The sequence below is a fragment of the Monodelphis domestica genome, chromosome 5 (genome assembly GCF_027887165.1).
Source record: "Monodelphis domestica isolate mMonDom1 chromosome 5, mMonDom1.pri, whole genome shotgun sequence".
NCBI classification, from domain to species: Eukaryota; Metazoa; Chordata; class Mammalia; order Didelphimorphia; family Didelphidae; genus Monodelphis; species Monodelphis domestica.
Window position 1 is genome coordinate 3,581,759 of NC_077231.1, and position 23,816 is coordinate 3,605,574.

Here is a 23,816-nt window from a genome sequence, read left to right on the forward strand (position 1 = left end):
ATGAACAGTTTATATATAAGAGATCCCCTTCCTAGAAAACTTTACAAAACCTTCATTCTTCCTGGTGGCAAGTCCCAATCTTTGCAGGCTGCCACATACAGTGGGTCTGTTCATGACTTTCCTGGAGCTGGCAGAGTCCCCCAGGAGGAGCATGGAGTGACCAGAGGGACCTTTCAGTCCTGAAAGCTGGTGATTCTCTGTCTCTGACTGACCTTCCAGATGGCTCAGATCTTACCTGGACATTGTGCCTAGTAGGTAGAGTCATTGTCCCAGGTTTGTCTGGTTCCATAACCCATCAGTCTTTCTTCCTTTATGTTCATCCCTTTCACATACTTTTTTGTAAGATGCATTTCTTAGAAACATGATGGTGAACCTATGACACATGTGTCAGCACTGACACATATAACCATTTTCGATAACATGTGGCCACATGTGGGCTTAGCACGCCTCGGGGCCTGGGACCTGTCTGGGGAGCTGCATGACAGCAACCATGGCCATGTCCCAGCCTGGCCCGGGGTGGGGGGGTGGGGGGGCAGGGAGGCTGCTCCATGCACTGGCTGTGGGGGTAGGGAGAGGGGCAAGCTGTAGCACGCCAGATGGCTAGGGTGGGTGGGGCTGCTATGGGGGCAGGAAGGAGGAACACACATGCAGAAGGAGTGTGCAGGCTGGCAGACTGGGCATAGCCCCTGCTCTTCTGGTGCCCCCGGACCAGCCGGCTGAGGCGGGGCAAGGCTGGTGGAAGACTGGGCGGGGCTCTGGCCCATGTGCAACAGAGGATTGCCTGGAACCGATTACCAGACACTTTTAGCACCCTGAAAAATATAGCAATGGCTTTACGCATAATTTTTCCCTCTACATACTTTTGTGAGACCTTATTCTCAGTGTTAAATAATATCTTTAAAAAATTTTTAAATTTAATTAATTTAGAACATTTTCCCTTGATTACAAGAATCATAGTCTTTCTCTCCCCCACCCCATCCCTTCCCCTAGCCAATGTGCAATTCCACTGGGTTTTATGTGTGTCCTTGATCAAAACCTATTTCCATGTTGTTGATGTTTGCACTAGGGTGATCATTTAGAATCTACATCCCCGGCCATATCCCCTGGACGCATGTGATCAAGCAGTTGTTTTTCTTCTGTGTTTCTACTCCCACAGTTTTTCCTCTTAATGTAGAGTGTTTTTTCTCATAGATCTCTCCAAGTTGTTCAGGGACACTGCATTGACACTAATGGAGAAGTCCATTACATTCGATTGTACCACAGTGTATCAGTCTCTGTGTACAGTGTTCTCCTGGTTCTGCTCCTCTCGCTCTGCATCACTTCCTGGAGGTTGTTCCAGGCCCCATGGAATTCCTCCACTTTATTATTCCTTTGAGCACAATAATATTCCATCACCAACAGATACCACAATTTGTTCAGTCATTCCCCAATGGAAGGGCATCCCCTCATTTTCCAATTTTTGGCCACCACAAAGAGCGCAGCTATGAATATTTTTGTACAGGTATTTTTCCTTATTATCTCTTTGGGGCACAAACCCAGAATTTCAGCGTTATATAATATCAAAACCAACAAAAGAAACAGATTGACAGATGAGAAGTTAGTAGCACTTGCTTGGGCTTGAAGTGTACAAAATACCAACCTTCAACTGAAGATTTAGCCAATGAAATTCAGCAACAAAAAAGTCACTAATAGGCAGGTTAGTTAAAGAATTCCCCTCCCCCTCACTTATCTTAGTTCAGGGCTCCCCACACAAGTGAAATAATATCAAGACCAACAAAAGAAACGGACTGACAGATGAACAAAGAAGTCACTAAGCAGGTAAGTTAAATAATTAGTTTTTGGTTTATTAAATACAGTTATATATTACAATTATACATTTTTGTTATTTAAACTACAAATATCACGGAATTATATGGTGTTTTTTCTCAAAGTGACACATCACCTGAGTTATGCTCATTTTTTTGGGCGAATTTTGACACACCAATCTCAAAAGGTTGCCCATCACTGTCTTAGACTCATAGCAAAGAATTCGGCAAGCTGGCAGCAGGACTGAGTATTTCTCAGAAGTGTGTGATTTGCTCCTGTATACAATGAGGAAAAGACCAATTGAGAAGAGTCTTCTCAAACTTTACTAGTCTGAAGGGCATCACAAGATTGTTATGATGGCCAATGCATGCCCAGAAAGCTGTTGGGCACTTCTGCACCCTAACTCCATTAAGAAAGACACTCTGCCCCTACTAATACCACCTTGGTACAAATTCATTCTGCCCAAACTCTAGCCAGAATAGCTGAGGAGCAGTGGAACAGAGACCCTGGGAACTAGGTATCTGATGCCAGGACACTACTTGCATTAAGTAGGTTCCCAACCCTGCTCTGGAGGGACCAAAGATCCAGCCTTATGTTCTTCCTGGGAGTGCTTCCTGGGTGGGCCTCTCTTAACTGCAATGGCCTGATCTCTGATCTTTGTACCTGTTTGTCTGCTCTTGGATTAGCTGTATCTTGGGATGCCCTTCCCATGTGATTGTTACCCCCCCCCCCACCATTGGAGTTCACCTTCCTGAATGTAGATCTTTGGCCAAAAGGCAGCCCCATTTCTTGTCCTGATTGATTTCAGGAAGTAGAATTAATTGGAGTCTCAGAGTCAATCAATCGGCATTTGATTAGCACCCCAGATCTCTTCTATTTGGGTGGGACCCCAAGCCATTTCCTTTCAAAGCTATTCTCTCCTCTCTGTCCATAGGCCACTGTTCAGGTGCGCCCCTTACCATCTCTCATGTGTACCATAAAAACAGCCTTCTTTTAAAAAAAAATTATATTATTTCTTTGTTTTTAACATTCTTTTCTTCTTATATTTTGAGTTCCAGATTCTCTTCCTCCCTCCTACCTTCCTCACACACTGTGAAGGCAGGCAATATGATGTTAGTGATATGGGGGAAATCATGCAAAAAACATTTTCAGAGTAGCCATATTGCAGAAAAGGCAAGAAAAAAGGAAAAAAATGAGAAAGCACTCACAGTTCACTACTTCTCTCTTAGGAGGCAGACAGAGAGCACTTTTCATCCTGGGGCCTTCAGAATTATCTAGGATCATGGCATTGATCAGTCACTGAGTCCTTTCCAGCCAATTGTCATACAACATGGCAGGCCCTGTGCGCAGTAATCTCCTGGGTCTGCCCACTTCACTTTGTTTCCCTAAAATACAAATAGGATCATGTTAGCCCTTGGTTCCCAAAATTTCTAAGGCTCCCTGTTGCCCCCAGGATAAATAGGGTAAAATGCCAACTCCTCAGCTTAGCCATTCAAGCCCTGACCTCTCCTTTGTAAGGATAATTTTAGTGTTATGATTTGAAATCTAGATTTAAATGGTCACCAAATAAAATTCCCAAATCAGTCTGGAAATTATGGAGATTTTAATTAATATAGAGAGAAGGAATTAAGGAAAGGAGAGAGAGAGAGAGAGAGAGAGAGAGAGAGAGAGAGAGAGAGAGAGAGAGAGTTAATTTAAACTGCTCTGGCTCAGGCTGAGCCAGGCAGTAGTTAAAGGCCTTAGCCAAAGTGGCCCCCCTGAGCCTAAAAGGTAAGGGAGTCAGTCTTATCACTCACCACCAGTCCTCCACTGAACTCAATCTCCTGAACTGAGTACAGAATATCCACTCCGAACTGAATTCAATTGCCTGAACTGACTTTTACCCCTTCCTTTTAAAGAAATTTTCTCTTATGTCACCTCCCCTAATTTTCATGTCTGCCAATCACAGTAGACACTTTTTTCCAGGACTGCCCATTCTTAGTTCTCATCACTCTTTAGTTCTCACCTTCTCTGGTTAGATTATATCTTCTGAGTATGTCACACTTCTTTGTTAAGCTTGCCTTTTGTGAGTTACTTGGCCTTTTTGTGATTAATTTAACCTTTACAGGTACTTAACACCTTTTTGTATTAGATCTAAAAATAGACCTAGGGGTATGGGTTGAGTACCTTCATTGTTCAATCAGGAGTTTACAACTTTATCTTCCCCTAAAGTATGTCTAAGTATGGGTAGAATAATGTAAAGATCCCAAGACATTCCTGATTCTTGTTAGACCAAGTATCTCCATTGTTATAATAAGGGAATAGCTAAATCAAATCTTCTAAAGTACAGTCTGAGGAGTTCTTAAGATTCATACTTGCAGCTCATTGTCCATTGCTCTTGTTGGCTGTTCCCTTAACTAGGCATTGTGTTTCCCATAGACTGCCCTTCATTCCAGATATTCCCCAGAAGCTCTAGCTACAAAAGCATCCCCAGGTCCCCGGTAGTAACCATTCTCTCTCCTCCTGTGTATGCATATTCCTGTGTTCACCATTTCCCTTGGTAGAATGTCAGCCCCTGGAGGGGAGAGAGGCCCTTTCCCCTTTGCTCTTGGTATCTCTGACTTCAGCATACAGCCTTCCTACCTTAGAGGAGGGAGCACTGCTCCGTAGGTTAGATGGCATTCATGGACTTTGGCAGGGGGCCTGCTTTTCCTTGTCCTGTTCACATCCCGATCACTTCCCTGACCAGGACTATTTATTGCCTGGTCAATCAGTTGCCTTTACTGCTCAAGACTTGGGTAGGACACCCTCATCTTGCAAGTTCTCATCTATATGTTAAGCCCAGGAATCAGGATGCCACAGTAGAAGCGATACCCATCATGGTCCTGATACTTCCACAGACTAGGAATCCGGGACCCAAAAGACTACTCCCGGGGGTTCTGGGGTCCATTCTAGGAACTCAACCTCAGAGTCTATTTCTCTCTTTGGTCCATTGCTGTCACCTACGTGAATCCAGGAAAGTCTCCAATATAGCAGTGTTTGCATGTTTAGACCATTCCATATGTGAGTGGTCGGATCTCCAAATCCTGTACAGGCCAGATGGGCAGCCAGAGCCTTAATGTTCATGCAGAGTTAGGGAGGGGATGGACAGAGCAGTCATGGCATTGTATCAGTTCGCATGGGACATGAAAAACTCGGGCTGAGAGGCCTGAAGGCATGGGTGGCGGGCAGGACAATGAGACAGCTAGCACTCATGAAGAGGCCCCACTTGTAACCAACTGGGCAGGAGGAAAGATCCGGGTCTGGTGTGTAGCTGGGGTTGGCAAGGTAGTGGCTGAGCCATCCCTAGGTCCAGAAGGCCACCTTGACTGTATTTGAGCAGCCTGGGCTTCTTGAGATCTGCCTTGAGGAGTGAACGAACTGCCCTCTCCGGCAAGAGAAGGTTCTTCTCTCATGAGCCTTAGCCACAGCGGACCACAGGGCTGAGAGAGGAAGCACCCCAGCAAGCCTGGCAACCATTCCTTCAGTGTCCCCTGGGGGAGGAGGAGGAGTGGAAGCCAGGCAGATGGGCCTTTCCAGAGCCCTGGGGTCTTACCCTCACTTTCTGAACCTCGGTTTAATCCTCTGGAAAATGGAGAGTGAGTGATATCTGTAAGGCTTACCTCAGGATTGTAAGCACAGTGGTTTGCGAGAACCACAAGAAACCACCACAGTGGTTAGAGGTGATGATGGCGGCTGCCCTTCTGAATTCTGAGCCACAAGCGTCTTGGTTTCTGCTCTTTGCCCTTGGCTTCCTGTTCTCTTGCTCGTCCCAGCTCCTGTCACTGGTGGTGGGGTCCTTAGCCCTGGAGTTTGCCCTCCTGCCCCCAAGCCTGGGGCAGCATTTGCGCGTTTCTCATGCTTTTCCCCATTGGCCTCCCGGGGTAGGACCTAGATGATCGAACTGTGGGGAAGGAGGAGGAAATTTCAGAAAAGGGCAGGTTTAGGCTTTCTCTCCAGAAAGGGACTTCAGGGATCATCTGTCTAGTCTGACACCTTCTTCCTCAGGTAGCCCATTCCACTTTTAGGCATTGCTTTGCCTTTCTCTCGACCCCACTGGCACCTGTCTGGGCCTCTGGCTGCCAGTACCTCTGTGTGAAAGTCGTTGATCTCCACCCCGTTGCCCTTGTCCCAAGTTTCCCTCAGTGGCCCCTTTAATGCAGTGGAAGCCAGAGGCCCTCAGAGACCTGGCCTTCAAGAGGGATTATCTAGTATTGAGGATGCAGAGGTGAGAAGTCTGTTGTCCCCAGATTCTGAATGTCGTGCCCATTATTGAATCTCCAGACCTGGCGTGGACCTTCACGGTCCTACATGGGCCAAAATGGAACTCCCTTCCACAGCGCGCCCAGTAAAGGGTCATCCAAGCTCACCACTGACTACAAGATCAGTGATTCTCAGAAGTAGGGCCTGGGGGGGGGGGGGGCTTCCAGAGGAGGACACGCCACTTGAATTATGAAGTTTCTCCTCACATGGAGCGAAAATCTGTCTCGTGGCTTCTAGTCATTGCTGTCCTTCCTCCCTTCTCTCCTGAGCCAAGCAGAACCAGTCTGATCCCTCGTATGACCGAGAGCCCCCAGATACTTGATGGCTCTCATACCCCCTCCCCAGTCTTCTCTTGTCCAGGTTAAATGCCCTGAGCTTTACAGAGTGCTTCCTCTCAGCCACCTTGTGAGGCTCTCCCTGCTTTATGGGCCTGTGGTCAGGCACAGCGCTCTTGGGGGAGCCGGGACCCATGCCGGGTCTCCACCCTCCAGGGCCAGCGTCCTGGCCACATGGCCTTTCTGACTGCCTTGTTTCCAGGGTCCTCTGTGGTGGCCAGCATCCTGCGCCATCGTCTGCCCCACATAAACACGGGAGGCCCTGAAAGCCTGGCCCTCCTGTCTGATGCCCTCTATGTGGACGAAGCCACGCGCCAGCGCCAGTACTGCCTCGTTCTCCTCTTCTACCTTGGGCATAGCCACAATGACAGGTGAGCCCAGCCTTAGGTACAGTGGAGGTGCCCTGAGGGTGGGCAGCACAGGGCAGCAGCTGCTGCCACTAGCCCAGAGGAAAACGGCACAAGCCTTGACTCTGGCTTGCTTGGGAATCCCTTAGCTGCCCCTTAGGGAGGACTTTGGGCCCAGAGGGTTGACCCAGGAGAGCCCCCGCTTCTGGTCAGCAGGGGGCCTCTGGGGCATCTCCGCCCATGGCTTGTGCCCTGCCAGGGGTCTCAGGCTCATGGCCCTGTTGGTAGGGCACTGACAGCAGCATCCTTTAATTTTCTTTTTAAAAGCCCTTACCTTCTCAGACTCAAGATTGTGTATTGGTTTCCAGGCAAAAGAGTGGGAAGGGCTAGGAAATGGGGGTTACGGGACTTGCCCAGGGTCACCCAGCTGAGGCCAGATGAGGCCTAACTCAGTCCCACTGAGCCCCCCCCCCCCAGCAGCAACATTGCTAACGGCTTTGTTTTCTCATGTCCATGTCCAGCGTGGGGGTGCCTAGAAGTCCACGGGCAGGGCTAAGCAGGGCCCCCTGGGGGGCCCTTCTCACTGGCTCCCCTCTTGTGGCAGGTTTGTTCCAGAGGCAGAGTTATTTTCAGCCTTGAGAAGCCTCCTCCTGTCCATCCAAGACCAGGGAGAGAGCCCTCCTCCTGCGGTTTTCCGGGCAGTCCTTTACCTCCTCGTGGTGTGTCAGGACAAAGGGGAACCTCTAGAGAAGGTATTGCTGGCCTACCCAGCACACGGGAGATGCTCTGCCCTTCTTCCCCGGCTTTTGTAGGGCCGAGACCCTGGGAGATGGCCAGAGGACAGTCCAAGGCTGCTGATCTCTTCCTGCTTGGCCTGCCCCAGCTATGGCAACAGTCCTTGGAGAGAGCAGGGGGAGGGAACCAGGATGGTGGGCTCCTTCCCTGCAGACTTGAAGGAGGAGCCGCTCGACAGAAATGCCAGACGGTTATTGTGATCGTTATTATTTTTGCTTCTCGTAACAAAGGTCCAGATGCCACACTGGCCACACACGAGCCTCGGAAAAGGTCTCTTCCTGGCTTGTCTGTCTCTTCATCCTTGCGTATTTGTTGGCTTCTCGAGGCCTCTCTGCTTGGGCCCCTGGCGAGGCAGGCTACGTGCACAGTGGGATTTGGGGAGCACTAAGAAGGCCTTCTTGCCTCCAAATGTTGTCCCCAACAGCTTGACCCCAATACCTCCGGGTCACCACTGCTGAGTCACAGCCTCATAGATCTGGGGCTAAAAGGGATATCTGAAGCCACTGAGTCTAGCCCCATCATGGTACCCCTGAGGAAGCGATCCAGAAGAGATCCCACGGAGCTGGATTTGAACCCAGATTCTCTGACTCAAATCCAGCCAGGTTTTTTTAAGTAAAGGACCTCATTCTTGTCAAAGTGTGTTACTCTGGGGAGGGTAAAATTCCTTTAGTGGTCAGTCAGTCAGCTAATAAACATTTATTTATTAAAAAAAACCTCTTCTCTTCCATCTTAGAATCAATATTGTCTGTTGGTTCTGAGGCAGAAGAGTGGCAGTGGGGGTTAAGTGACCTGCCCAGGGTCATCCAGCTAGGAAGTGTCTGAGGCCAGATCTGAACCCAGGACCTCCCATCTCTAGACCTGGTCTCTATGCACTGAGCAACCTAGCTGCCCCTCAGTAAATATTTATTAAGCACTTACTATGTACCGGGCCCAGAGCTAAGCCCTGAGAATACCCTGCCCTCAAGGAGCTCCCAGCCTAATGGGGGACACAACCTGCACCCAACCATATACAAGGAAGCTAGAGAAGGAATGAACTGGAAATAATCAACCGAGCGATCGAGCGTGCGAGCGAGCATTGAAGAGGTCAGGAAAGGCTTCCCACAGAAGGTGGGATTTCAGCTAGGAATCGGGAGGGAGAGATAAGGAAGGAGGGAATCAGAGGAGGTCTTGTGTGAGGAACCCCAAGGAGGCCAGGCCCGTGTCTCTGAACCACCACCGGGGACACGGGGGGAGGCACGAAGTGTAGGAAGCCTGCAGAGGAAGAAGGCCAGGTTATGAAGGCCCTCATGGGCCCAACAGCCTTCCGTAGTTTATCCTGAAAGTCGGATGGAGCTGCCTTTTGGTAGCTGCAGGGAGGATGGATGAGAGTTGAGGAGGCAAAGAGACCCGGCAGAGCAAGGCCAAAGGCACTGGGCAAAGTGGGAGGGCGAGTACTAGGAACATGAACAGGCCTTGGCTCGAGAGAAGAGGCGAAAGGGAGAGGAGGCAGGGATGGCCCCTGGGCCGTGAGCCGGGGCAACTGGAGGATGAAGATGGCCTTGACAGGCAGTGCTAGGGAAGCCGGGGAGGAGAGTTTTGGGGGAAAGAGAATGAGATCAGTTCTGGACAGGCTGGGTTTAAGCTCCCAACAGGACCGGCTTCTTGGACTGAGTTCTCTTGCAGGGTGGGCTCTGGCAGCCTGGGGGGAGTTGTGTATTCCTTGGAGTACCCATGGCCAACTGCCTTCTCCTCCAGGCCCCGCTCAGTGCCCTAAGGAAGATGCTGGAGGCCGTCTCAGATCTCAGCTTGGTCTACAGCCACCATCCTTATACTCTCAAGTTCTTCCTGATATACCCAGAGTTGCTAAGCAGGTTTGGCCACCGAGTGCTGGAGCTTTGGTTTTCCTGGGAAGACCTGGCCTTCGATGCCCCCTCGAGTGCTCCTGCTCTTCCAGACCATGTTGATCTCTTGCTGCACATCCTGAAGAGTACTTCCAGCGTCCTGCTCATCTTACTGGTAGGTGACTGAGGCACCTTTCTAGAACAAGAAGGGGGCTCCCTCCTTTTTCATTCTTACTCACATGGGAAGGGAGCCTGGGCCTTAGACCTTGCGCTCTGGCTTTGGGAGGGGGTAGGGAGGCTCTTCCTTGGCAGGCCTATCCAGTCAGAGGCATGTGATTTGGAGGATCCAGGCTTGGAAGGACCTTTGGAGATCATCCAGGCCTGCCCCCTGGTGTAAGAGATGAGGAGACTGAGGCCCCATGGTCTCACAGAGCCAAGGTTGCTTCCTGGAGCTCTTTGGGGTCTGTGTGAGTTCGAGCTGAAAGGAGGGCATTCCTAGGGGCCTCTACCTGGCTTTCTGGGAGGGACCCAGGGGTCACAGGCTCTCTCAGAGTCCCACTCTGGGAGGCTCTTACTCTTTTGGCTGATGGTTCTCCCAGGAAAGTGAAGGACAATTCCCCATTTCGGAGAGTTACAGAGAAAGGGGGAAACCCCACAGATCCTTGTTGGAGGAAGTACCGGCGCCGAGGCTGCATGTTGTTGCTCCTGAGAGTTCCTTGGCATCTCCAGGGTGATGATGACTCCAGCAGAGACCCCAAGCTTCCTGTAGTTCTCAGGGGAGCAAGGGTCTCTCTGTCTCTGTGGCTCTCTAGCTCCAGGCTGGCCTCCAGGCTTTGAAGGCCTTCCTCCCAGGTGCAAGGCGCAGTTCAGAGGGTGTCCTTTGGAAAATGTCCTCCTTTTCATTTACACGTTGAAACCATTTTTGATGTTTTCTGACATTTTGCAATTCAGGTCCCTCCCAGCCACCCACATGCACAAGGTGGTAAGTAATGTGCAGGGTGAGGGTTTCAAACCTCCAAACCTCCCTCCTCGGCCTCTTTTCCCTCTTGTGGCTCTTCACTTCTTTCCTGGGCGCTGGCACCACTTCACCCTCGCCATGCACACTCACTCACACACAGCCAGGCACACACTTGTGTTTCCTGTTACCGAAGCAGGGCGGGGAGCTTCAGCTTCCAGCCCACCTACGTCCTGAGCTTGCAGCTCCTTGGTCAGATGGTGACGTCTCCTGTCACCAGAGGGGTGTCACTCAGAGGCGCCAGATGTGGATCCCCATCTGCAGGAGGTTCCTATCTCACTGCAGTGCGTCGCCATAGTAATAACAAAATAAATAGATGGGCGTGTGTGGCCCCCAGGATCCTCGTGTCCGCTGTTTGTGGGCCTCGTTTCTGCCCGAATTGGGCAGCCCGCTCTTTAGGCCATCCCTCTCCTCCCTGGGCTGCACAGCCCCCTGTCAGGCCGCCTTTCTCCTGGCTCTGTATCTCCCCCTCTTGTTATGATTTACTCCTAATTATCCTTTTGCTTCTGTTGCCTTCCTTTGGTTTCTTTCCTTCACTTTTGTTCTGGATCTCTTCTTTCCTCTCCCCCCCCCCCCCCGCCTGCCTGCTCCCTGTTTTCTCTGACTTTCCCTCTCTTTCTCTCCCTGCCCCTGCGTAGTCCAGTGAGTGTGCTGGTCAACCCTGTGGTCCTGATCAGGCCTTCACAGAATAGGTTGGGGTGAGAGCTTTTGTCTCTGGCAGTTTTTCTCTGTGCCATGCCAGCTGGCTGCCAGGGTGATTGGTCCTGTGACCCTGGATTCATTAGCACCATGTCATGTGATCTGTTGGGGTGACCGGGCCTGCGGATGCTCAGTTTAGTGAAATAAAGCAGCTTTTAAAGTGCAGTGGGGCGCAGCCTTCTTCCCCACCCACCTGGGCTCCTGAAGGGCAGTGGAAACACTCCGTCAGGGAAAGTCAGAGAAAGGACCTCCCTTTAGTGCAAGAGAAGGTAGAATCCCTTCAGCTGGGCCCTATACCTGCTCATTCCTTTTTTTCTTTAAACCTTTACCTTCTGTCTTGGAATCAATACTAAGGGTTGGTTCCAAGACAGAACGGGAAGGGTTAGGCAGTTAGGGTTAAATGACTTGCCTAGGATCACACAGCCAGGAAGTGTCTAAGGCCAGATTTGAGCCCAGGACCTCCCATCTCTGGGCCTGGTATTCAATTCACTGAGCCACCTAGCTGGTCCACCTTTTCATTTCTTTTTACCTTCCCCCCCCCACCTTGCTCCTTTTATTTTCCCCCTAATTACATGTAAAAACAGTTTCCAAAATTGTTCTAAGAACATGGAGTCTTGAGTTCTCTTCCTCCCTCCCTTCCCCACAAACCTTACCGGTGAAAGGGTAAACAATGCCATATAGATTTCACATGTGCAGTCTTGTAAAACATTTTCCCATATGAATTGTTTTGTGGAAGGAAACTCAAATAGGAAAAAACATTAAGAAAGTGAAAAAAGTTTGTTTAGTCTAGATTCAGACTCAGTTCTTTTTCTCCGGGTGTAGATGGGATGCGTCCTTTGGGAAAGTTTTGGGTCATGGCACTGCTGAGAATAGCTGATATTCACGGTTCTTCTTCATACAGTGTCCTGTCACAGCACAGTGTTCTCCTGGTTCTGCCCATTTCGCTCTGCTGCAGTTCTTGGAGCTCCTCCTGCTCATCATTTCTTACCGCATAATAGTATTCCATTATAATCGCATACTAAAACTTACTCAGCCATTCCTGGGGGGCCCCTCACTTTCCAAAGCTTTGCCCCCCTAAAGAGAGCTGCTTTAAGTATTTTTGTAGATAGAGGGCCTTCCCCTTTTGGTTTTTAATCTCTTTGGGTTGCAAATCTAATAATGGTATTACTGATCAAAAGGCACGTGTCGTTTTATAGCTCATTGGGCAGAGGTCCAAATTACTCCCCAGAATGCCTGAATCAGTTCTCAACTCCCCCAGCAGGGCATTCATGTCCCAGCTTTCCCCTGTCCCCTCCAAGTCTTGTCATTTTCTTTTTCTGTCAGAGTAACTAATTTGAAAGGTACCTCAGAGCTGTGTTCATTTTCATTTCTCGAAATCATAGTGATTTAGAGCATTTTTGCAAGACTAGAGAGAGCTGTAGTTATTCTGAGAACTGCCTGTTCAACACTTTATCAATTGGGAAATGACTTCTATTATTCTATAGCCTATTCACTTCTCTATACATTTGAGAAATGAGGCCTTTATTAGAGAGGCGCATAAAGACTTGTACCATTATGATTATTTTCTATTCTATTCATCCCTGTTTAGCTTCTGACGTCAACGTCCAGTCAATTTGCCCCCTTTTCTATCAGCCCACCCCCCTTCTATTATCTCCTTGCCCTCCCACTTGCCTGTAGAGTAATATAGCTCTCTCTTCACTTGATTGTATATGTTCTTCCCTCACTGAGCCAATTCTGATGAGAGTGAGGTTCTTGTGCTCACTCCCCCACCTTCCCCTCCACTGTAATGCCTCAATAATTTACTCCATTCTGGGCTTCCCTTCCCCCTTCTCCCAATGCATTCTTCTTTCTCATGCCTTAATTTATTTTTTATAACATCCCATCATATTCAACTCACACCCTTGCTCTCTATTTTGTATAAGCCTATCTGGAATTTGGCTACAATATTCTCTTTCAAAAGGCGATCAGTGGATCCTTTTCATTTTTATTTTGCCTTCTGGTTTGAGAACATTAGGGCAGTTTTTCTCCATGATTTCTTCAGAGATGGTGTCTAAGCTTTTTTTTTTATTATGGCTTTCAGTTAGTCTAACAACTCTGAAATTCTCTTGCCTGGATTTATTTTCCAGGTTGTCTTCCTTCCTTCCTTCCTTCCTTCCTTCCTTCCTTCCTTCCTTCCTTCCTTCCTTCCTTCCTTCCTTCCTTCCTTCCTTCCTTCCTTCCTTCCTTCCTTCCTTCCTTCCTTCCTTCCTTCCTTCCTTCCTTCCTTCCTTCCTTCCTTCCTTCCTTCCTTCCTTCCTTCCTTCCTTCTTTCCTTCTTTCCTTCCTTCCTTCCTTCCTTCTTTCCTTCCTTCCTTCCTTTCCTTCCCCCTCTCTCCTCTCCTCCCCTCCCCTCCCCTCCCTTTCCTTACCTTCTGTCTTGGAATCAATACTGTGTATTGGTCCCAAGAAAGAAGAGTGGTAAGGGCTAGGCAATGGGGGTCAAGTGATGTGCCCAGGGACACACAGCTGAGAAGAGTCAGAGGCTAGATTTGAACCTAGGACCTCCCATCTCTAGGCCTGGCTCTCCATCCACTGAGCACCCAGCTGCCCCCAAGGCATGATTTTCTTGAGAGAGCCTTTGTACCTCCTTTTTTGTGTATTGGCTCCAAGGCAGAAGAGTGGAAAGGGCTAGGCCATGGGGGTCAAGTGACTTGCCCAGGGTCACACTGCTGGGAAGTGTCTGAGGCCAGATTTGAACCTAGGACCTCCTGTCTCTAGGGCTAGCTCTCAATCCACTGAGCTACCCAGCTGCCCCCTGTACCTCTACTTTGTAAAGAGTGTAAATTCTACTTTGTAAAGAGTTCTTTTCTTTAGAGAATTTTTGTACCTCTTTTCAGGAAGAACCAATTCTGTCTTTCAAAAAGTTTTTCTCTTCAGTGCATTTTTGTATATATTTTTCCCCACTTGGCCAATTCTGCTTTTTCAAGATTTTTGTGACTCTTTTTACCAATTGGTCTATTCTGTTTTGTTTTGTTTTTTAAGGTAGTCATTTCTTTGGTATTTTTCTTGCCTTTTTTTCCAAGCTATTGACCCCTTTTTCATTATTTTTCTATATCTCAAATCTTCTCCCAATTTTTTCTACCTCTCTGATTTTTAAATACTTTTGGAGCTCCCCCATTAATTCTTTTTGGGCTTGGAGGCTTTGGATGCAGTAATATTGACTTTGTTGTCTTCTTCTGAGTTTGCATATACCCTGTAACCAAATTGAATTTCCTTTTTTTTATTTGCTTATTTTCCTGCCTTTTTCTTTTCTTTTAGTTAAAAAAAAAACTGTTAAAGTTGGGCTGAGGTGGGGGGAGCACCGTTCTAAGCTTCAGGTTCTTTGTGCTTTTAGCTGGCTCTCGGGAATCTATCTGCTTTCAGTTCTTCCAAGGTGGTGCGAGGTGAGGAGAGCTGTGTTTAATGCCCTCCCGGTAAGCCCAAGCACTCTTTTACCCCTTGGAATTGTGACCAGGGGCCCCGCTCCCCTGAGCTGCAAGTGCAGCTATATGCTGGTGCTCCTCTGCACCCTGTGCCGGTGCCCCAGGGCTGCCACCGGGCTCTGTACGTGGGCATGGGGACAAGAGTCTTGCAGGCAGAGGCAGCCAAAGGGCCCTCGTCGTCCCCCACTGCCCTTCTTGCCGTCTATGACTGAGAGTTCCAGAAGTCTGGGCTGCGGCTTCAGCTGGGCCCAGAGCCTGTTGGCTTGGACGGCTGGGCTCCACCGCTACCCCGGTGCACTAGATCTCCCGGGTCGGCTTCTAAATTGTTTGGGGCTGAACATTTGCTTCCCGCTGTCTGTCTGCGTGCGATGCTGCTCCTGGTTTGGTTTTGAGGCACGAGAGCATAGCTTTTTGGAAGGTAATCTGGTAGCACCCAGATGGGCCCCTGTATCTCCCTCCTCCATCTTGGCTCTGCCCTACCTTCTCATCTACGGATGCTCCCGCCCTCATCGCCTTCACTGGCGTGCCCTAGATCAGGGGTTCTTGCCCTGAGGTCCTCAAACTTGTTTTTCCAGATATTTTAATAATTGCACTCCGCTTCCGATGTATTTCTACGCATTTTGTTATTCGCATGTTCAAGCAGAGTTCGGGGGAAACAGGTTAAGTTGGCTTGTCCCTGTGTATTCTACAAGCTGGGGAGTGGGTAGGCCCGTGATGACCTCATGATAGCATTTTGATGTGTGGCCCAGGCCTGCGAGCCCTCCTCGCCGATCCCATCTCAGCCAGCTGTTCAGTTTCCACTCCATTCAGTTGGCAGCTGGGACGGAAATACCACCCGAACCCCGATGGCTTCCATCTTGGGTCCTTCTGCAATGTTTGACCCAGTGTGGGTCACCATAATTGGGTAATGGAGATGGGGGGCCATCAATTGACTAACAAGCATTGCTTTGTCAAGCCCCTACTATGTGCGAGACGAAAGCATCCCTACCTGCCAAGAGGGCCCGTTCTCCATGGGGAGAAGACAAAGGGAGCCCAGCAGCCTACTGGGCCCCAGAAACCAGCGGATTCTAAATCCGGAGCGCCCTCTGGGCACTAGGGGACTGGAGGCAGTGACCTGGAAGCTTCTTGGCCTCCTATCATCTTTTGAGAGAACAAAAATGTTTGTTCTTTTCTAGTACGTTATCTCTTATTCATATTTTCATTTAAAAGTATATAGATATCTTCAGACTCTCCATGAGAAGAAGGGCCTAGTCTAGCCTCAATTTACCTGTGAGGAAATCAGCCCAGAGAAATGAGCTCACTCACACAGGGTTGTTGTATGATATGGAGAGGACACCCGATATCGAGAGTCAAGAGACCCGGATTTGAATTCTGCTGTAGACACTTAAGGGACTTTGATGAGTCCTTTAATCAGTTTCCTCATCTGTAAAGTTGGCGGTTAGACCCCCTGATCTCTAGGATCTCTTGAACCTAACTAATTTGCAAAGACCTTTTCAGCTTTAGGCTTCTGTGGCTCTGCTCTCCTTCTCCTCAGGACCTCGTCTACACCAGCTCGATGGACATAGCCCGAAAAGTGTTGATGGTCCTGAGAGCCTTCCTCAAGAACAACGAGGACGTTGAGGTGGGGAGCCTTCTCCGGGGACACTTCTTGCAGATCCTGCAGCAGCTGCTGCTGGAGAGTGGGGCTGCCCCCCTGCAAGGTGAGTTGGGGAGGCTCCTCACGGGGGAGCGCTCTCTCCCTTGCACGAGACCTCCTGCACCAGCCAGCGGGAGCCCTCTGTGCCAAGCCAGGGGCAGCGAGAGAAGGGGCAGCAAGGCGCTTCTCCCACGTACCTTCTCCACCAATACACAGATCCTCAGTGGAACGAGTGGCTGCGTCCCCCCAGAGAATGTGAGGAGCCTGTAGCCAGCCAGGTGAAGGGGGCAGCTCACGCTCACTCTCCTGACTCTGCCCAGCGGTCTTCCGCGCCCCCGGCGGGGCACTGGGTACACATGGCCGTGGAGTGAGCTGCCCCTGCTCCAGGCTTCACCCAGAGGCCTCGGAGCCCCGCCACCTCCGGGTTCAGGCATCCGTTCTTTTGCAGGGGAGGCCGGGCCTCCTTACAGACACACAGAGGGACCCTGACTCCCGAGCTGTGTCCACTGTGTCCTCCATAAGGGCAGTCCGTCCGGAACGGTGCTCCTCCACCCGGCTGAGTAGAGGCTCCAGCTTGGAACCTCACCAGGAGCTGCCCCTGGGCCCTGAACGTAGCAAGCCCCCGTCTTCCCCGCGTTTCTGGTTGCCAACCACACTGCCTTCAGAAGAGTTTTTAGGGCCTGTCTGAGTCTGACAGCCCAGAGTTCATGCCTCCTGGGCAAATAAACGAGGGAGAAGGAAGGAGCACACGGCCCTCTCCTGGATTCCCCAGAGAGGGAAGGGGCGTCTCAACCCTTGGTTCCGAAGTCCTGGTGTTGTTAGGTGGACGTGGCGGGTAGCTGACTCAAAAGAACATTCCTCAGCAGTTATTCCATAACAAACAATAGACATTTCTTCCTGGCGTCTAGAGAACTGCCAGGTAGACTTCAGTTGACCTCCCTGGGCCTCAGTTTCCCCATCTGTAAAACAAAGAGGGGTGGACATATGTCGTCTGAAGTTCCCTTCGGCGTTAGCTGTATGATCCTATGATTCTCATATTATCCCTGTTTTACAGGCTCAGAAGCCTGAAGTCATGGCTAGTCAGGGTCAGGCCTAGGACTTCAGGCACTCCCAGACTCAGACTGGGAAGCTGGGACTTCTCCTGTCCCCTCCCTGCAAGGGAGGACCACTTTCCTCTCTGTCGGGAAGGCCACTTCATTGTGAACGTCATGCCAGCTCTCTTGGCCCAAAGTGCCCTTCAGAGTGCTTTCTTGTTTTTTGTTAGTGTGTGTGTGTTGGGAAGGGGGCCAGGGTTAGGGGTCTTTTCTTTCTGCGTGGCTCGGGGGTGCCCTGAATGGTTCGAAGGAGATGGAGACCCCCAGCTGGGAGAGGAAAGGAGAGAAGTCCGGGGTGCAGGGTGAGAGAAGGGGTGGGGAGCCCTCCGATTTCCCTGGCTCTCCGGATGGCCCAGGATCAGAGGGTAGAAGACAAGGTGGGCCCTCTCCTGCCGCTCTTGCCCCAGGGCCTTGAGTGAAGTGAGGAACACCCGGAAATTATGGGATTTGGGAAAAGGGCCAGTTGAGGTTCAAGCCTCCTAGGGAGATCTGTCTCGGCCTTAGAACGAGGCCGTTGCTGAGTCTGGAGGGAGTCAAAGTGAGGGCTGTGGCCCTGGTCAGGAAGCAGTGGGCATGGCAGGAGGGTCAGTGGGATGAGCCCGGGTGAGGGATGGGGATGAGGGAACAAGGGAAGAGAAGAGGCTTGTTCCAATGAGAAGGGAACAAGCTGGGAGGGAGTGGATGGCAGCCAAGCTGGACGGGCCCTCACGTGCCTCCTCTGGCACGGGGAAGCCTGCTGCTTTTGGCATCTGGGGGGTGGCAGGAGGGTGTAGTCTGGCTGTACCGGGCTAGGCCTCCCCTTTCACTGTCCCTCTCTCCCCTCTGCTTTTTACAGCCAGCAGTAACCTGCCCCTGCTGCTCAGCCTGCTCTTCTTGGTGCAGCCAAGGGACGAGGCCCAGAGAGAGCTGGACAGCACCGATCTGAAGCTGCTCCACCAGGGTGCGTGGCCCCCTCAGGGAGTGGGGGCTCCTTGGGGTCATGGATCCATCAGGGTGCACCCCCTGGGTCTGGGTCAGGGAGCCTTTGAGCAGCCCTTCTCAGACTGGTATTTTTAGATGCCTAAAACAAAAACGTTCAGATTCCAAAGGCAACCCAGTGTAGAAAAACACAGCGATCAAACTAGTGACATCCCAGGCCCTGGGTCCCAGAGGAAGAAGTCCTCCTCTCAAGGCCACAGCCGGGAGCCTGGCCAGGGCCGCTTCCAATGGTCCGGGTCAGGGTTACGGAGGCCCCTGCGCTCCTCCTCAATATGCAGCCAGCTCACTGCACGAGGGCTCGTGTCTGCAGCCAGGGCTCGGCAGAGAGGAGCTTTAAACGATGGCTTCCGGTCATACTGGGGCTTCCTAGGACTGGCCCTGCCTGTTCCCCTCCACTGTATTTGACAGCCCTGCCCCTGCTCAGAGCAGAGGGGCTGAGCATGCCGTGCTGGAGTGCAGGCACTAGAGGTGGCCTAAGGGCTGTCTGCTTGGCCCTCCGAGAAGGCACAGGTGCCACACTGGGAGCCGGCACCAGGCTGGAAGGAACAAGCAGTCCATTGGGCGAATCGGGGGCCCCGAATACTTTTCCAGGCAGAAATGATGGGCTGAGGCTGACAGTGGTGAAAGTCACTGGAAAGCCTTGTGGCTGGACAGAAAAGATCGGCCAAAGCAGAGGCCTGGGGGACTGCTTGATGACCTTTCCCGTGGAGGAAGGCTTAGGGTTTTCACTGACGCAAGCTCTATGGGAGCCGATGGTTTGACCACGGAGCAGCTAAACAAGCTCCTGGGCTCTTCATGGGCTCCTCATCTCATCTGGGTGCGCCTTCCTGCAGCCCGCCCACACCTGCTCTGCTCTGGGGGGTTCTTGTCCAGGTCCCGTCAGAGCCTTGGTTTCCTGAGCCCTTGACTTCACCTTAGAATCAATACTGGGTACCAGTTCCAAGGCAGAATTGCACTAAAGGCCGGGCAATAGACGTTCAGTGACTTCCCCAGGGTCACAGTTAGGAAGTATCTGAGGCCATATTTGAACCCAGGACTTCCTGTCTCTGGCTTTCTAACCACTGCACTACCTAGTTGTCCCCGCACCCCACCCTACATTCTTCATGGAGCATCTGGTCAGCTCCTCTGCTCTGAAAAGCTGGGGGAACCCCAGGGCCTGCCCCTACTCATCCTGCGTCCTCTCCCATTCCAGCCCTTGGCTCTAATTTACTATATGTTGCTGCTTGTGCCCACGTCTTGAGTGACTGGTTGCAGGAGGCCTCTTCATTCCAGTCTTGAGGCTCTCCGTTGCCCTTATTCTCTTTCATTCGCTCTCTGATCTGGCCCGACTGGCAGCCAGCTGTTGCCTAGGTCTGGCATACCCTCTCCTGCCTTTGCCCTTGCCATGTGCCATCCCCATCTCCCTTTGGAGTAGTAGGAGGCTCGTCCTAATTTTGCACCCTCTACCCCCATTTCCCCAGGAACTACAAAGGTGTAGATGTTATTATTGATTTGTTCAGGTCTGGAATTTCACTGGTCTGGGGAGCTCTGGGGAAGGGAGATTGGCCCCTGGGCTGAGGCTCCTACTCTTACGGTCTGCGGTGGGCTTGGGGTCCCCCAGCCAGGATGGGCCGGAGGGGCACTTCACACCTTTGTCTTTCCAACCCTGAAGCTAGATCTGTCCACTGTACCACACATTCTCTCTCCAGGATATACATCCCCATTTTGTTTATTTTTTAATACAAGGAAGCTGAGGCCCAGGTATTGCTAAGATGTTTTTAAGGAGAGTCAAACTCAGATCTCCCAGCTCCAAAGAACTACTTCAGTGCCTTGCATTGCCCCCACTGGGGACCTTCAGAGTGGAGTGGGGAGGGTGCTCTGTACCTGGGTGGTCCAGAGGAGAATGATGGACAGGACTGGCACAGTGCCAGGAGAGACACAGTGACCAGATCAGAAACAAGTCACTGCAGGTCAGTTGCTTTTCCTTTGCCCTGCCTAGACTCAGCATTCATCCCAGTCAAGACACATCTTCCCACAATTCTGTCATGTTGGCACTCCCTGGATTACCCATAGGCCTTTGTGGTAATGCCAGGGCACAGCTGGCTCAGGCCTGGGTCCTGCCTCCCTGCTGGGGACAGGGTATGCATGCAGGATGCTCAGAAGTCCCAGGGCCCTGCTTTGCAGGGCATCATGGGAGGGTCGGTTTGTTTTGCAGTGAGTAACCTGTGCGGGAAGTGCAGCCTGGCCCATGTGGAGATCCTGCAGTCCTCCTTCAACTTCCTGTACTGGAATCTACATCAGACCACACCTGGCAGCCGGAAACAAGGTATAGGAAGGAGCTATGCCAGGACTGGTCCAAGAGAAGGGGGGACAGAAGATGCCAGTCCTGTTCAACTAGGCCTCAAGCCTGGGCCAGCCTGGGGGAGTAACTGTGTTACTCCTGTAACACAGTTACAGCTGTAACTGTGAGGGCTGATATTTGCACTAGGATGTTCCTTTAGGGTCTATATCCCAGTCATATCCCCCTCGACCCATGTATTCAAGCAGTTGTTTTTACTCCCATGTTTTTATTCCCACAGTTTTTCCTCTGAATGTGGATCGTGTTCTTTCTGATAGATCCCACTGGGCTATTCAGGATCACTGCACTGCCACTAATGGAGAAGTCCATTACATTCGATTGTGCCACAGTGTGTCAGTCTCTGTGTACAATGTTCTCCTGGTTCTGCTCCTCTCACTCTGCATCACTTCCTGGAGGTCATTCCAGTTCACGTGGAATCCCTCCAGTTCATCATTCCTTTGAGCACAATAGTATTCCATCACCAACATAGACCACAATTTGTTCAGCCATTCCCCAATTGAAGGGCATCCCCTCATTTTCCAGTTTTTGGCCACCACAAAGAGTGCAGCTATGAATGTTCTTGTACAAGTCTTTTTGTCCATTATCTCTTTGGGGTACAGACCCAGCAGTGCTATGGCTGGATCAAAGGGCGGACAGTCTTTTATCGCCCTTTGGGCATAGTTCCAGATTGCCCACCAGAATGGTTGGATCCATTCACAACTCCACCAGCAGTGAATTAATGTCCCTACTTTGCCGCATCCCCTCCAGCATTCATTACTTTCCTTTGCTGTCATGTTAGCTAATCTGCTAGGTATGAGGTGGTACTTGATTTGCATTTCTCTGATTATAAGAGCTTTAGAGCACTTTTTCATGTGCTTATTTATAGTTTTGATTTCTTTATCTGAAAATTGCCTATTTATGTCCCTTGCCCACTTATCAACTGGGGAATGGCTTGGTTTTTTGTACAATTGATTTAGCTCTTTATAAATTTGAGTAATTAGATCTTTGTCAGAGGTTTTTGTTATGAAAATTATTTCCAAACCAATTTGTTGCTTCCCTTCTAATTTTGGTTGCATTGGTTTTATTTGTACAAAATCTTTTTAATGTAATGTAATCAAAATTATTTCTTTTACATTTTATAATTTTTTCTAACTCTTCCTTGGTCTTAAAAATCTTTCCTTTTTCAAAGATCAGACAAGTATGCTATTCTGTGTTCACTTCATTTACTTATAGTTTCCTTCTTTATGTTCATTTCACTCACCCATTCTGAATTTATCTTGGTGTAGGGTGTGAGGTGTTGATCCAAACCTAATCTCTCCCACACTGTCTTCCAATTTTCCCAGCAGTTTTTGTCAAATAGTGGATTTTGGTCCCAAAAGTTGGGATCTTTGGGCTTATCATAGACTTGTTGAGGTCACTTTCCCCAAGTCTATTCCATTGAACCTCCCATGAGCAATGAATGTTTTTCCAATTGTTTAGATCTAGTTTTAGTTGTGTGGCGAGTGTTTTGTAGTTGTGTTCATATAGTTCCTGTGTTTGTCTTGGGAGGTAGATTCCTAGGTATTTTATTTTGTCTAAGGTGATTTTGAATGGGATTTCTCTTTCTAGTTCTTGCTGCTGAGCTGTGTTGGAGATATATAGAAAAGCTGATGATTTATGTGGGTTTATTTTGTATCCTGCAACTTTGCTAAAGTTGTTGATTATTTCAATTAGCTTTTTGGTTGAATCTCTAGGATTCTTTAAGTGAATCATCATGTCATCTGCAAAGAGTGATAACTTGGTCTCCTCCTTGCCTCTTTTGATGCCTTCAATTTCTTTTTCTTCTCTACTTGCTCCTGCTAGTATTTCTAGTACAATGTCAAATAGTAGAGGTGATAATGGGCATCCTTGTTTCCCTCCTGATCTTATTGGGAATGCGTCTAGTTTATCCCTATTGCAGATATTAGCTGATGGTTTTAGATATCTACTGTTTATTATTTTTAGGAACGACCCTTCTATTCCTATGCTTTCTAGTGTTTTCAATAGGAATGGGTGTTGTATTTTATCAAAGGCTTTTTCTGCGTCTATTGGGATAATCATGTGATACCACCTTGTTTCTTGAAACATTTCATACTTTTCTGTTCAGCAGCTGAAGGTAGCCGTTGTCAGAAACAAGCCCAGACCCGAGGTCCTGGAAACGAAGGATTCTTGGGCTCCTTCCTTCATCTAGTGACATATTTATTCATCTAGAAAATCTGAGCTGGAAGGGACCTTAGAGAAGAGCTAGGCCAACATCTCCATTTTTCAAGTGGGGAAAGTGTGGCCCACAGAAGGGATGTTATTTGTACAAGGGCACCTGGGTATTAAGTGTCAGAAGTGGGATTTGAATTCAAGCCCTCTGACTCCAAACTTGGTGCTTGTTTCTCTGCGGAAACTGAGGTGTAGGGAAATTGGATTTGGAGATATCAGTAAAGAACATTGGGGTTGGAGAAAGAAAATCCAGGAGATAATCCTGATTCTGATAATCACTGCCTGTGGGATGGTCACCAAAATGATAGTCGATCTCTAAAATCCTTCCTAACTCCAGAAACTTCCTCCCTTCCTTCCTTCTTTCCCTCTATCACTCCCTTCCTTCTTCTCCCACCCTCCTCCTCACAGCAGTGGCTGTACTTCTGTCCAGTGCTCCTTTCCTCGTGCTGCTGCAGAAGACTTTGGGGCACACGTGGACAGAGCCAACCGGGACCTGTGTGCTCCTGGGGCCCTCCGCGAAGGGGGCGGCCCTCCTCTGTTCAGCGTGGCTGCTCACAGCCTCCCTCTCAGCTCAGCAGCACCTTGGAGGGTTGGAGGTGAGTCTCTCACCCCCTTCCCCCAAATCTTTTACCCCAGAAAGTGAGCCCAGGGAGAGGAGAGACGGCTGGTGGGTCTCAGGGGATTGATTGGCCCAGGATAGCCCAGGAGTATGGCTTTGAGAGGTCACGGAGGAGATGGCTGAGACCAGAGGAGGAGAAGGAACTCACCTGGGGGCATGTGGGTAGTGCCTACCAGAGGTAGGCTTGGTCCTTGGCGGGTCAGTGTGCCAGGAGATGCCAGGTCCCTGTCTTTGGCCCCAGGGAGCTCCAAGGAGCCATGTGACAGCCATGGTGCCCAGCCGATGTGGAAGGGGTGAGGGCTTGGTCCAGGCCACAGGCAAGATGAAAGTTACATTAGCAAGCACAGCCACTGCCTCTTTTAGTTACCTGAGCATCATCTCCCA

General features: G+C 50.0%; 1 protein-coding gene across 5 annotated transcripts in view; it reads left to right on the plus strand.

The window, feature by feature from the left end:
- Window positions 1-23,816, plus strand: part of MEI1 (meiotic double-stranded break formation protein 1) — a 62,169-nt gene that overhangs the window by 24,719 nt on the left and 13,634 nt on the right. For 4 of the 5 annotated variants that reach the window (XM_007506072.3, XM_007506073.3, XM_056797440.1 and 1 more), the window contains exons 18-24: window positions 6,625-6,793; window positions 7,374-7,521; window positions 9,299-9,559; window positions 16,094-16,259; window positions 18,125-18,229; window positions 20,462-20,572; window positions 23,222-23,409. In XM_007506072.3, the coding sequence (XP_007506134.1) occupies window positions 6,625-6,793; window positions 7,374-7,521; window positions 9,299-9,559; window positions 16,094-16,259; window positions 18,125-18,229; window positions 20,462-20,572; window positions 23,222-23,409 (1,148 nt within the window). The remainder of the gene's footprint in view (window positions 1-6,624; window positions 6,794-7,373; window positions 7,522-9,298; window positions 9,560-16,093; window positions 16,260-18,124; window positions 18,230-20,461; window positions 20,573-23,221; window positions 23,410-23,816) is intronic. The other variant, XM_056797439.1, reaches the window with a different exon arrangement.